This window comes from Lucilia cuprina, chromosome 4 (genome assembly GCF_022045245.1).
Source record: "Lucilia cuprina isolate Lc7/37 chromosome 4, ASM2204524v1, whole genome shotgun sequence".
In the NCBI taxonomy this organism is placed as follows: Eukaryota; Metazoa; Arthropoda; class Insecta; order Diptera; family Calliphoridae; genus Lucilia; species Lucilia cuprina.
The window spans coordinates 87,341,413-87,354,740 of record NC_060952.1 but is presented as its reverse complement, the minus strand read 5'-3'; the positions used below and the strand labels follow the sequence as shown (position 1 = coordinate 87,354,740).

The 13,328-nt window shown below is 29.5% G+C and overlaps 3 protein-coding genes across 11 annotated transcripts in view; 2 read left to right on the top strand and 1 right to left on the bottom strand.

Moving 5' to 3' along the window:
- The first annotated feature begins 1,831 nt into the window (after window positions 1–1,831).
- LOC111688999 lies at window positions 1,832–3,682 on the top strand. The gene is made up of 3 exons (XM_046950163.1): window positions 1,832–2,288; window positions 2,345–2,498; window positions 3,386–3,682. The coding sequence occupies exons 1-3, from the start codon at window positions 2,058–2,060 to the stop codon at window positions 3,619–3,621; spliced, it is 621 nt and encodes a 206-aa protein (XP_046806119.1). The 5' UTR covers window positions 1,832–2,057; the 3' UTR covers window positions 3,622–3,682.
- Window positions 3,683–5,033: 1,351 nt separating this feature from the next.
- Window positions 5,034–8,001, top strand: LOC111688995 (armadillo-like helical domain-containing protein 3). Its single transcript, XM_023451499.2, has 7 exons — window positions 5,034–5,441; window positions 5,563–5,736; window positions 5,820–6,099; window positions 6,166–6,540; window positions 6,605–7,058; window positions 7,128–7,254; window positions 7,316–8,001. Exons 1-7 carry the CDS (start codon window positions 5,186–5,188, stop codon window positions 7,702–7,704), a joined length of 2,055 nt encoding a protein of 684 aa, XP_023307267.1. The 5' UTR covers window positions 5,034–5,185; the 3' UTR covers window positions 7,705–8,001.
- A 3,116-nt stretch (window positions 8,002–11,117) lies between these two features.
- The window catches only part of LOC111678055 (tight junction protein ZO-2-like), a 77,619-nt gene continuing 75,408 nt past the window's right edge, over window positions 11,118–13,328 (bottom strand). For 7 of the 9 annotated variants that reach the window (XM_046948234.1, XM_046948235.1, XM_046948236.1 and 4 more), the window contains one exon: window positions 11,118–11,455. In XM_046948234.1, coding sequence (XP_046804190.1) covers window positions 11,232–11,455 — 224 coding nt within the window. In that variant the 3' untranslated portion in view covers window positions 11,118–11,231. The remainder of the gene's footprint in view (window positions 11,456–13,328) is intronic. The other 2 variants (XM_046948242.1, XM_046948241.1) reach the window with 1 other exon arrangement.

Below are 13,328 nucleotides of genomic sequence, written 5' to 3'. Positions count from 1 at the left end.
TTCTGAAGGGGAGTTTGTATGGGGGATAGGGTCAAATGAAGCCCGATTACAAAAATCGGTAATGTCATTTAAAATTCTACAAAACTAAGTTTTGTCTACTTTTGTTAACATAATAGATCATTTAAATTAATTATAAGCCAAAAGGCCCTATTTGGGAGGTACGGTTGTAGGGGGGCTAGTCGAAATAATGGACCGATTTTAACCATTTTTAATAGGCCTTAGGTCAAAAGAAGCGTGTGTGCCAAATTTCATCCAATTATCTTGAAAATTGCGGCCAGTACCTTGCGCACAAGGTTTACATGGACAGCCAGCCAGCCAGACGGACGGACGGACATAGCTTAATCGACTCAGAAAATGATTTTAACCCGATTGGTATACTTTAAGGTGGGTATAGGATGAATATTTTTGTATGTTACAAACATCAGCACAAACCCTATATACCCTCCCCACTAAAGTGGTGTAGGGTATAAATATTATAATAAATAGCAACCTTGAGTGGGTTTCAAAACCAGATCTTAGAAAATATAAGCTTCCAAAAAGTGATGTATGTCAGACACTACGTCAGTAAAATAGTTATAAAAAATCCACGTCGATCTCAGAGGGTTAAGTAGGCTTAATTTTTTAATTATCGACTGAAGTATCTAATAAAAATATTTACATGACGAAATACAACAACTTCCTAGAATTGCGAGAGAACAGCCCTACTACTCCCCTTGTGTTTGCAGAATTCTGATGAATTTATGATGTGTTTTCTTAGTAAATCACAATAAAGTTGACCCTTTAAAGTTGTGGTTTTATTCAAAATATTAACAAAATCATATGAAGTACCAGACAGATCCACTATCAGAGCGTTTCTTAAAAGTTATTATACCCTACACCACTATAGTGGGAAGGGTATTATGCGTTTGTGCAGAAGTTTGTAACACCAAAAAATGGTGCTAGACCCACCCTAAAGTATTTAGCTATGTCCGTCTGTCTGTGTGTCCATGTAAACCTTGTGTGCACGCTACAGGTCGCAATTTTCAAGATAATTTGATGAAATTTGGCACATACTCTTTTTTTGGTTCAAGGACGAACGCTATTGAAAATGGTTGAAATCGGTTCATTATTTCTCCTAGCCCCCATACAACCGTACCCCCCGAATCGGGCCTTTAGGCTCACAACTACGTTAAATGTTTTATAATGTCAACAAAAATCAGCAAAAATTAGTTTTATAGAACAATAAATGACAATACTAATTTTTATAGTGATCGCGCCTCATTTGACCCTAGCCCCCATACAAACTCCCCTACAGAAAATGACTTGAAGGTCAAAATTAACTTATATTTACTAATAAAACGATCAAAATCTACATAAATGACTTTGAAGTAGACGTAAATTCATCTACCAAAATTTATAAGGATAGGCCCATATTTACCCCTTCTCCCCTTAAAGTCCTCTTGTACAAAATCCCTTTTTTGTCAACAATAACTAAAAAATTTCACTGTCATTGTCATTCCGTTTGTAATTTCTATAATATAATTTTTCGATCCCATAAAGTGTATATATTCTGGATCCTTATAGGTAGCGGAGTTGATTAAGCAATGTCTGTCCGTCTGTGTGTTTGTTGAAATCAGTTTTCAGAGGACCCCAGATATCGGCGAGATCCGAATCTTCAATAATTCTGTTAGACATGCTTTCGAGAAGATCGCTATTTAAAATCAGCAAAATCGGTCCATAAATACCGGAGATATGAGCAGAAATTTCACTATAAAACAAATTAAATGCTTTATATAAAGAAAATCCACAATTTTAACATACCGACTGTTGTAGGGTATCATATGGTCGGCAATGTTGTTTATGTTTGATTTCATTAAAATTTTTTAAAACCATGTTATAGTAGGGACACTGTTAAAAAATTATCAATTAGTTCCAATAATTGCAAAAAACTAATTTCAGCGCAGATTGGCATTTGAAAACACTTCTTCCAATTAAAACAGTTGTTATTTTGCCTTAAAATTGTTCACAACTAAAATAAATCGTTTTCGATTTCGAAAAGATTACAGATTTTTTCAATAATGGAATCGGTAAAACATTATGAATTGGGCATATTTATCGGAGTACTTTATGTATTTGTCTATGCTGTTGGTTTTTTAAATTTAATTGCTACATTTATATTTGAAACCAACTCCGATGAACTAACAGATTCTAGAGATGTCCACTATATAACTTATTATAAAATATTTTTGTTAATGTACTCTTTGGTCATGATTATTATGTCGATTAACTTAATTAGAGGCATTATTAAGGTAATTGTTATTGGTATTAAGAAAACAATTCTAACTAATTTCTTATTATTTTTTAGAAATCGATTTATTTGATTAACTCTTGGTTAGTGATGTGTTTTTGTGTAATCATTTATCACACGTTATGGCTATTAAATCAAGTATTATTTTTTATGGCTTACGGTTATGTTATATATACTGTTTGGGTATTATTGGGAATTGGAATTTTATTAGGTAAGTTTTTATACCCTACACCGCTATAGTGGGGAGGGTATTATACGTTTGTGCTGATGTTTGTAACATACAAAAATATTGATCCAATACCCACCTTAAAGTATACCGATCGATTCAGAATAATTTTGAGTCGATTAAGACATGTCCGTCCGTCTGTCTGTCCGGCTGGCTGGCTGGCTGTCCATGTAAACCTTGTGCGCAAGGTACAGGCCGCAATTTTCAAGATAATTTGATGAACGAAGCCTATTGAAAATGGTTGAAATCGGTCCATTATTTCACCTAAACCCCATACAACCGTACCTCCCGATTTGAACTTTTTATGCCATAATTACGTCCAATATTCTATTATCTCTCTAAAAATTGGCACAAATAAGTTTTATATAAGTACAAATGACACTGTAGATTTTCGTAAGGATTGGCCCTTATTTGACCCTAGCCCCCATACAAACCCCCCTTCAAAAAATGACTTAAACGTCTAAAATTGACTTGTAACCATTTGTATCGCAATGAAACTCAACAAAAGTAACTGTTATTTAAAAATATATCCTTTCCCAAATTTACCGAGGATCGGCCCATATTTGACCTATATAAAGCCTTATTTAGAAATTTTAGTTTTTTTTCAATAAATTGTTTAAATATTTTGGAATTATGCTAATATTCAACATAAAAGTTTCTTTATAAAAAATACAATTTTAAATACACTCATGGTGTAGGGTATTATATGGTCGGCCATGCCCGACTATTCTTTCCGACTTGTTTTTTCAAGAATTCTAATTGTATTTCAGAAGATTTTCATTGTTATAAGTCTACCCTCTAGACTAGTCTAAAGCTTAGTATATAGACTAGTCTAAAATATGTATTAATTTTTTTTTAATTTTTATTTTCAGTTTTACAAATTGTTTTCTTTAAGAAAATTTTGAAATTTTGTTTGGATTTATATAGAAAAAAAATTTCACATCAACAACAAACTGTCGCCATTCAAAATTCTACTTTAAAATTTCAAAATTATCTTAGAAATTTGAAACAAAATGATTCGTCCATATTAATGCCAATAACTGAGGAGGAATTGAAAAAACAATATTCAAATTGTAGCAGTGAAAATTTACAAAAATTTGAAATTTAATTAATAACAACAATTTTGAAAATGTTAAAAAAAAGTACAGACAAATATATAAAATGTTCTAATTACTGCCTTTAAAAAACGTATTTGTTATTATAAATTTATTTAAGAATTCTCTTGTAAAATGATTCATCATGTAAATAGTGTGTTTTTTTTTATAAAAAATTCAAAATAATCTTTGAACTTGAAAAAAGAAAAGAAGCAAATTTTTACAAATAGTTTTGTTACGAATTCAATTTTAAAATTCTTTGAAATAAGAAAAAAAAGTAGGAAAGTATAGTCGGGCATGGCCGACCATATAATACCCTACACCATGAGTATATTTTTAAAATTTTTTACTTTTTATAAAGAAACTTTTATGTTGAATATTATTTCAAAATATTTAAGCAATTTATTGATAAAAACTAAAATTTCTAAATGAGGCTTTATATAGGTTAAATATGGGCCGATCCTCGGTAAATTTGGGAAAGTTATATATTTTTAAATAACAGTTAATTTTGTTGAGTTTCATTGCGATACAAATGGTTACAAGTCAATTTTAGACGTTTAAGACATTTTTTTGAAGGGTGGTTTGTATGGGGGCTAGGGTCCAATAAGGGCCAATACTTACGAAAATCTGCAGTGTCATTTATAGTTATATAAAACTTATTTGTACCAATTTTAGAGAGATAATAGAATATTTGACGTAATTATGGCATAAAAAGTTCAAATCGGGAGGTACGGTTGTATGGGGGACCGATTTCAACCATATTCAATAGGCTTCATCCCTGTGTCAAAAAACATGCTTGGTCCAAATTTCATCAAATTATCTTGAATATTGCGGCCTGTACCTTGCGCACAAGGTTTACATGGACATGTCTTAATCGACTCAAAAAATGATTCTGAATCGATCGGTATACTTTAAGGTGGGTATTGGACCAATATTTTTGTATGTTACAAACATCAGCACATACGTATAATACCCTCAACACTATAGTGGTGTAGGGTAAAAATTACACAAAATGATTCATTTTAGTATCTGAGGAAGTTGTATCTAACAAGAAAAATTGTTGTAATGTCAATTTAAGACGTCTAGAAGTCTGAAATATTTAGAGAAAATAATAAAAATGTGTGATAACATAAATTAAAAAAAGAAATATAGAGAATTTTTTTATTTTTTAATTAAAAATATTATTTTTTTAGATTCTTTAAAATAAAATAATCTGAAATTAATAAAATATCTGAAATTATTTTTATTTTTCATTAAAATATTAGTTATATAAAATTTTATTTAAGAAACCATTACCCTCACTTAAACAATAATAAAACCTTGGCAACCTTAAACAAATAACAAACAGCTGATTGTTTACTACAAAGTCGGCACTGTACTCCCAACTAACGGCGTTAAAAAAGAAAAATTAAAACAATGACGTTTTTAAAACAGCAGGCACAATCAAAAAAGATTGACAAGACAACGCAAATACGTAGAAATTTTCTATCACAGCTATAAAAATAAACAAATATTTGACTAACTTAAAATAAACACTCATAAAAAAACACAATAAATTATAATTAAATTAATTCCACAATGACATCTCGTAAACGCAGTGGCAGTGGTTCTTCGAAACGGCCCAAAGAAAAAGTTGTTTACATTTATGAACTTTTCTTTCGTGGCGAAGATCCCACACAGGATAGTCCTGAATTCTGGAATGAATTCTTTCTATTGCAACCGAATGTTGAATCTCTTGAGGGTGAAGTCACCAAGTTGACGAGTGAACAGTTTACATTGGTTAAGAAAAATCTAAATATGATTTTTCAGAAATGCATAGAAATGTTGGATACAGGTGAGTGTTACAAGTTGTTCATGTTTTTTTTTTGGCTTTGGTGTGGAGCTGTAACAAAAAATCTATCTAAGGGTGTGGTTTTGCGTTATAATTAGTTTTAAAATAATGTTAATTATTTTAGATCATCCCAAACGTTTGTGCAATAGCCTACAGACTTTGTGTTCGTTGTTCTTTGCCATATTTAAGAAATCTACGGCCGATAATTCTTATGATATACTCAATGAAATCTTTGGCTATGAACATATGGATAAATGGATGAAACAGTTAATGGATCATTGTAATCAAATATTGTTGGGTGAGTGAAAGTAAATCTTTGTAGTTTTGTAGAAATCTATAAACTTACATCTGCATCTCAAAATATCCTTACATTGTCCTTAGGAGATGTTACGGAAAATGCTAGATTTATGTGTTTAAAACTTCTTTTGGTGCTGGTAACCGGTACTGATAATGTTAGCCAAAATGTTTTATTGGAATATCTAATGATGAATACCTTATTTGATGCCTTTGTAAGACTACTAAGTGATCCCACTTTAAGGGCACAACATGGACATGATATAGTAATATTACTAACAATTTTGGTAAATTATCGCAAGCATGAAGCCACTAATCCTTATATAGTGCAGCTTTCCATATTAGCCGATGAATTGGCTTTAAATGGGTGAGTATTATCAAACATATTTAACATTTCCATAAATAACTATGTTGTGCTATTTGTTATCTACAGCTATGGACAAATGATTTCTCAATCTCTTATTGACTTTTGTCGTCAATACATGCAAAGTTTAAATAATGCCCAGTCTTCTTCATGGTTTTCATCTCTCTCGAATATAGTGGGTAATATGTTTGTTTCAGATGAAGGCTGTGAAAGGGTGCAACAGATTAAGGCCAATAATGGTTTACTATTGGCCTTATACGAAGCGGTACATTTAAATCGTAATTTTATAACAACATTGGCTCATACACAAGCCGAAACGAGTGCACCGCCCTCACCTAGCAATACTCTAAGTTTAACACAACCTGTACCGGATTTAGCCAATGCTCCCATTATAGATATGACACAATATCCCACTAATTTACTGGTGGCGGTATTTCAATATTGGTAAGTTAAAAAAAATATTTAAAATATTCAATATTTTCACTCTATTCCTTTCTTCTTTATTTAGTTCTATTGTCATGCAGGATAATAAAAATGAATCCAGTGTGGCTAATCTTAAACTATGTTTCCTTATACTCACCTGCATTTCCGAAGATCAGTATGCTAATTCCATGATGCACGATAATAATTTAACCTTTAAAGTTATGTTACATCGTGCTCAAATGCGTCATCGTAAATTAAATGTTGATCGTGTGGGTAAATCTCAACCATTGGCAGCCACTTTATTGGATTTGTTAGTGGAATTTATTGTTTCTCATTTAATGAAAAAATTCCCTATGGAATTGTATTTATTGTGTGTGGGTGTTATACATCGTATATTGTGTTATCAGAAACGTTGCCGTGTACGTTTAAATTATCCCTGGAAGGAGTTATGGTCAGCTTTGATTGGTTTGCTACGCTTTTTAGTTAACCAGGAACAGACTTTGGTTAAGAAATGTAATATTTTCTATTTATCATTGCAGGTGAGTGAGAATTATGATAAAAACGTATAAATACTTAATCTAATCTATTGACATCTTTTCTCCTTACAGGTCGTCAATATATTCAATTTATTCATCACCTATGGTGATACCTTTTTAGCCACCACCAATAGTTATGACGAACTCTACTATGAACTGAATCGAGAGGAAAAAGTCTTTACCGAATTGCATGCAATGGGTATGATTCTTATATAAATCATATTTAAATTTAACACTAACTTTTTAATACCCACTTGTAGTTCTCCGCTACACCACAATGCCAGATTGTGAGTACAAGGATGATGTCATTAAACTACTAAATGCCTTAGTCAATATTTTGGCAATTGTCAAACATTTTCAAAATAAAATTAAAGAATGGCTAGCCGAACAGGGTCTATCTACACCCACTGAAGAACAAATCTTGGAGGTAGTACGTAAAAATTATGATTTAACATTAAAACTACAAGATTCTTTGGATCATTATGAACGCTATGCTGAGGCACCGCGGCATACGGCCTTTTTCAAGAATATGGTACGTGATGTAGTCGCCGATACACGTAAGCAAATCTATGGTTATGTTAAGGAGGCAATTTCAACCATTCCAGAACCAGACAATGCTATGATTACTTCAACTTCTTCTAATACTTAAAGATTAATAGAGATTGAGTTTTTTCTATGTTATTTTTTAAAGCAATTATTATTAGCTTTGTTTTAGTATGGGACAGTTTATACTATTTAGAACTACAAAACTGTCCAGTATTAAAACAATTTAATTATGTTTTTTTTTAGCTACATTGTGTAATATTATTATGACTGTTGATTATATAAATTGATTTTACTTAAAAAAAATCTAAAAAAATTAGGAACAAAACTATTTGCATTATAATTATATTTAACGATAAAGAAGGTATCAATGAAATTGTGTTTAAAACTAAAGCTGTATATTTAACTTTATATAAAAAGGAAATGCAACGTATTTATGAATTATTAAAACATATTTTTAATATTATATTAATATAAATATAAACAAAATATTGAATTTTTATTATTTATTTGGAAAAGAAATCTTAAAATTTTACAGCAATTGTACTAAAGTAGAAGTAAATTTTACAAAAAAAAGCAGACAATGGAATAGACTTTAGACTAGTGTATAGTTTATTCCAATGACGAATATGTAGTCAAAACTATACTTCAGTCTGTAGTCCATAGTCTAGTCTATAGCATAGTCCATTATCAGATTTATAGTATTGTTTATATTCTAGTTTTTAATCTAGTTTAAAATTTTGTATCTATTGTCTAGTCTATAGTCTAATTTTTAACTTAATCTATAGAATATAGCTTAATATGTATATATATTGTATAACATAGTCATTAGTTTAGTATAGTCTATAGTAACGTCTGGACTAAAGTCTAGTCTATAATCGAGTCTTGCATATTCTATAGTCAAGTCTATAGTCTAGCCTATACTATGGTCCATTATATTGTCAAATATATAGACAAGACTATAGTTAGTCTGTATTTTATATTGTAGACTGTATCATAGTATATTGCCTAGTCTATTGCTTAGACTGTAGTCGAGATAATTTTCTGGTTTATAAACCTATATCTAGTCTATAGTTTAGTCATACAATTAGTCTAGTCTATAGCCAAGACTATAATATAGTCTATAGCCTATCCCATAGTCTATACTATAAGTCTTTAATTAGTCTGTAGTCTGTGTTCTAGTATATTGCCTAGTCTATTGTACAGTCTATTATCTAATCTATTAGTTTAGTACACTGAATAGTATATAGCCTAGTCGTTTCTAGTCTATTCAATAGTTTAGTCTATGGCTTATTCTTGTTTATAAATTGATCTATGTCTAGTCTATAATCTAGTCTATAGTCCTGTCTCTTGTTTCGTCTATACTCTAGTCTTTAGTCTCTTATCTATAGTTTTTTTTTACACGTGAGTTTAAACTATAGTCTATAGTATATTCTATAGTTTAGCCTATAGTCTGGTTTGTATTCTAGTCTAGTCTATTATCCACACTATAGTGTAGTCTACAACATACTTTATATTCTGATCTAAAGTTAAGTCTATAGTCTATGTTATAGTCTGTAGTCTTTATTCCAGTCTATTGTCGTGTCTATTATCTAGTAGTTAGTATTTACCTATATTCTTCTCTATTTTCTAGTCTAATTGATAGTTTAGCTTATAGTACAGCATGCAGCCTAGTACATAGTCTACTCTATAATCTAGGCTACATTCTTATAATCTAGTTTATAATCTATTCTATAGCCTATTCTAAAGTCTAGTCTATAGTCTGGTTTGTATAGTCTAGTGTAAAGTCTAGCCAAATCTACAGCTAAGTCTATATATAGTGTTGTTTTTGGTCTAATGTATAGTATTATAATCTATAGTCTAGTCTCTATATGATGTTCCATTAAAAAATTAAGTAAGGTTTCATTTAAATTTATTTTGTACCGCCTAAAAGCCTGCTATAAATTATCCCCCATAATTGGTTGTCGTAATAAAAGGATGTTGTCTTAGCTTAGACAAAAACACCGAAGTGTTTTGCTAGTAAAAAAAAGTTGTTGGTCAAAATGGATGAAATCTTTCCAGGATCAAAAAACTAATGACATTTTTGAATTCTCCATCAAAAATCACCAGAAAGGTTACTTTCCAGCCAAATTCCTCCAGCAATTTAGGAGATAAAAGCAAACAAATATTTAATAGGAAAAAATAAAAAATACAACAACAATAAAATATATTGTTAAAGCAACAACAATAACTTGTTAAAGTTTTTGTTGTTGTTGACATTAGCTGGAACAACAACAACAAAAATGTTTTTAAAGTTGTTGTTGGTCATTAACTAGGACAACAATAATCCTTTTATTGTTGTAGTTGTTATATTTAACATAAATTATTATATATTTATTTGCTTTAAACTCCCTAAATACTGGACGAATTTGGCTGGAAAGTCACCTTTCTGGTGATTTTTCATGGAGAATTCAAAAATACTCTCAAATTTCAAATCCTGGAAAGATTTCATCCATTTTGGTTAAACATTTTTTTATCAGCGAAACATCTCTGCATTAGTGTGGTATTTTTATGACAACTCTGTATTGATTGTACATTTAAACCTGTGTTGCCACATACAGAACATTCAGCAGGTTGCCAATATATTTTTTTAAAAGTGTTGCCTACTTATATAAAAAAACAAAGTAATAGTACACCTAAAACTGTAATATTTTACTATACAATGATCCTCAAACTGTGTCTAGTTATTTTACAGTGTATCGCAAACTTTTTCTACAAATAGCAGACAATGGCTTTTAAACCAAAGTGTTAAAACTGAAATTTTAATTATATAAAATATAACGAATAAAAGTTCAATTTTTTATAAGATTTTCAGTGAATTTATTTATATATACTTTATTGAAGCTTTTCATATGTATGATTTATATAATAATTTTTATATATAAGTAGTGTGTATGTATGTAGTTTATGTATAATTGTATAAATGAATAGTGTGGGGATGATAATTAATTATAACTATTACAAGAAAAATTTTTTACTTTTGTTTACTTAATTATGTTACTTTTTGTCATTACATAGCTATTATTACTAATAAATATTGTATTTATATAATTTATATAATAATTATTAATTAAAGCACACCGAAAAAAATATATAATTTATAAACTATATAATTAAACATTTAAAATGCTTTAAAGACTAACGATACTTTTCTTTAACCAAAAAACAACTAAAAAACAAACGAAATTATTTTATAAAAAATAAAATAAACACTTGGTTACATACATATTTAGATAAACAATATTAAACGTAAATATTTACAAAGAAATAGTAATGACTTACAAAGAAATCAAAAATAATATGTCGTTCGTTTAATAAATCTTAATAATTAAATAAATACAGCTAAAGGCACAAATTTACTATAAAATTTGTAGAAAATATATATTTTTTTTATAATTTTAACTTATTTTGTATAATTTCAAATCTTTTTTTATATAAAACTATAAAACAAAACTTATTAAAAGTAAATAATTATTGTTTTTTTTTAATATATACTTGGGTTTTAGTATATTTACATTATTTAAGGATACTATATATATTTATATAAAGAAATGTCGCTTAATTATTAAAAAAAATACATATAAAATCTTAAATTTAAAAATGATCTACTTTAACCGATACTGTATGGGCTGCTGTATTACTGGGTAAATCAATATTATCCCATTCGGTATGTATATTCTTTTCACTATCGGTGGCCTTCAAAGCTAAACCCAAAGAAGTTGTTCTACCCGCACAATGGGGTATATTAAGGGTAACAGGCACCAGAAATTCCAGACCCTGAGGACCACACATTACTAAAGGCGAGAGCATGGTTTCACCTAAAGTTAATAAATTAAAAAGAAATTTATATTATTAATTTGTATTCAAACTTATTTTTTATAAATAAATTTGTGTAAGTGTTGTTTAGTTTTTTTTTTGTTGTAAGTGTGTAAAGTGTGTAAATATTGTTTATAAGGTGGTTAAGTGTTTTTGTTTTCATTTCAAAAAGAGTTTATAAGCTAAATATAAGGACATTTTAAACAAATTAGTTTAAGAGAGAGAGAGAGAGTGAGAAAAAGAGAAAAACAAACTGAAAAATATAATTTTGTCAAAAAATTTCAAAAACATGCTGGACTATGAAACAAAACATTTCTAAAACATGGAACCATTGCAACAATTTAGTTTAGACCATAGACTAGACTACAGTCTAGACTATATTACAGATTAGAATATATTCCAGATTATAGTCTGGTCTATAATCTGCACTATAGTCTAGTCTATATTCTAGACTATAATCTAGTCTATATTCTGCACTAAAGTGTGGCATATAATCTACTGTTTAATCATGTCTATAGGCTAGTCTATATTCTGGACTTTAGTCTGGAATATAATCTAGTCAATAGTCTGGACTATCTATAGACTAGACTATAGTCAGGATTATAAAATTGACTATAGCCAAGACTTTAGTTTAAACGAGACTATAGTTTAGACTATAGACTAGACTAAAGTCCATACTAAAGACATGACTAAAGTCCATAGATTTGACTATAATCCAGAATAGTCTTGACTACAGTTTAGACTACACAGTCCAGACTATAGACTCAAGATTATAATCTTGATTGTAGGCCAGACTATAGACTTGACTATAGTTCAGACTATAGATATGATTATAGACAAGACTATAGTCCAGACTATAGACTAAATCCAAAACTATAGATTACACAATAATACAGAGATTGGACAATATAAAAGCCGAGACTGTAGATTATACTATGGAATAAGCTATAAAATAGACTATGGTCCAGACCATAGACTAAACTATAGTTCAACTATAGATTAGAATAAAGTCTAAACACAAGACTATAGTCTAGACTATCGATCAGCCTATATATTCTAGACTATAATCTGGTTTATATTCTGCACTAAAGTCTGGCATATAGTCTACTTTTTAATCTGGTCTATAGTATGGTCTTTAGGCTAGTCTATAATCTGTACTATTTCTTAGTATATAGTATGGAATATGATCTAGTGAATAGTCTGGATTGTCTATAGACTAGGTCTATAGAATAGACTATAGAAAGGTCTAAAGGATAGACTATAGTTTATACTATAGACAAGACTATAGTCCAGACTATAGACTAGACTAAAGTCCATACTATAGACTTGATTAAAGTCTAGACTATAGAATTGACTAAAGTCCAGACTATAGACTTGACTATAGTCCAGACTATAGACTTGATCATAGGAGGAGACTATAGACTAAAATAAAGTCAAAACTATAGATTATAATATAATGATTATACTATGGAATAATCTATAGTCCAGACCATAGACTAAACTATAGTTCAACTATAGACTAGAATTAAGACTATACATGTATTAGACTACAGTATAGGATATATTTACTATTTTTTTAAACTGCAGTCGAAACTTTAGTCTAAATTATAGTACAAACTATACAGGCCTGTTAAAGAATTGCATTCAGATCGAAAGTGGAATTACAACTTGTAAATAAATCGATAAAAACTTGTACAAATAATAACTTTAAACTATGATCGATTTCACGTTTATAATGTGAAGTGATTTCATTCTGAAAATGTTGTCATTTTTCTAACTTGAAGAAGAAAATAAGGAAAGGTAATTCTACTATTGATCGGAATGGAATTCTGTGACAGGCCTGTCCACACTATAGACTTGAAGAAGCACTATTTT

Bases quoted from the DNA above. Each gene is read 5' to 3' on its own strand.
- LOC111688999 (XM_046950163.1), top strand. From the start codon at position 2,058: ATGGAATCGGTAAAACATTATGAATTGGGCATATTTATCGGAGTACTT. The intron at 2,289-2,344 runs GTAATTGTTATT...ATTATTTTTTAG, and splicing joins TAATTAGAGGCATTATTAAG to AAATCGATTTATTTGATTAA. The intron at 2,499-3,385 runs GTAAGTTTTTAT...TTTTATTTTCAG, and splicing joins GGGAATTGGAATTTTATTAG to TTTTACAAATTGTTTTCTTT.
- LOC111688995 (XM_023451499.2), top strand. From the start codon at position 5,186: ATGACATCTCGTAAACGCAGTGGCAGTGGTTCTTCGAAACGGCCCAAA. The intron at 6,100-6,165 runs GTGAGTATTATC...TGTTATCTACAG, and splicing joins GATGAATTGGCTTTAAATGG to CTATGGACAAATGATTTCTC. The intron at 6,541-6,604 runs GTAAGTTAAAAA...TTCTTTATTTAG, and splicing joins GTGGCGGTATTTCAATATTG to TTCTATTGTCATGCAGGATA.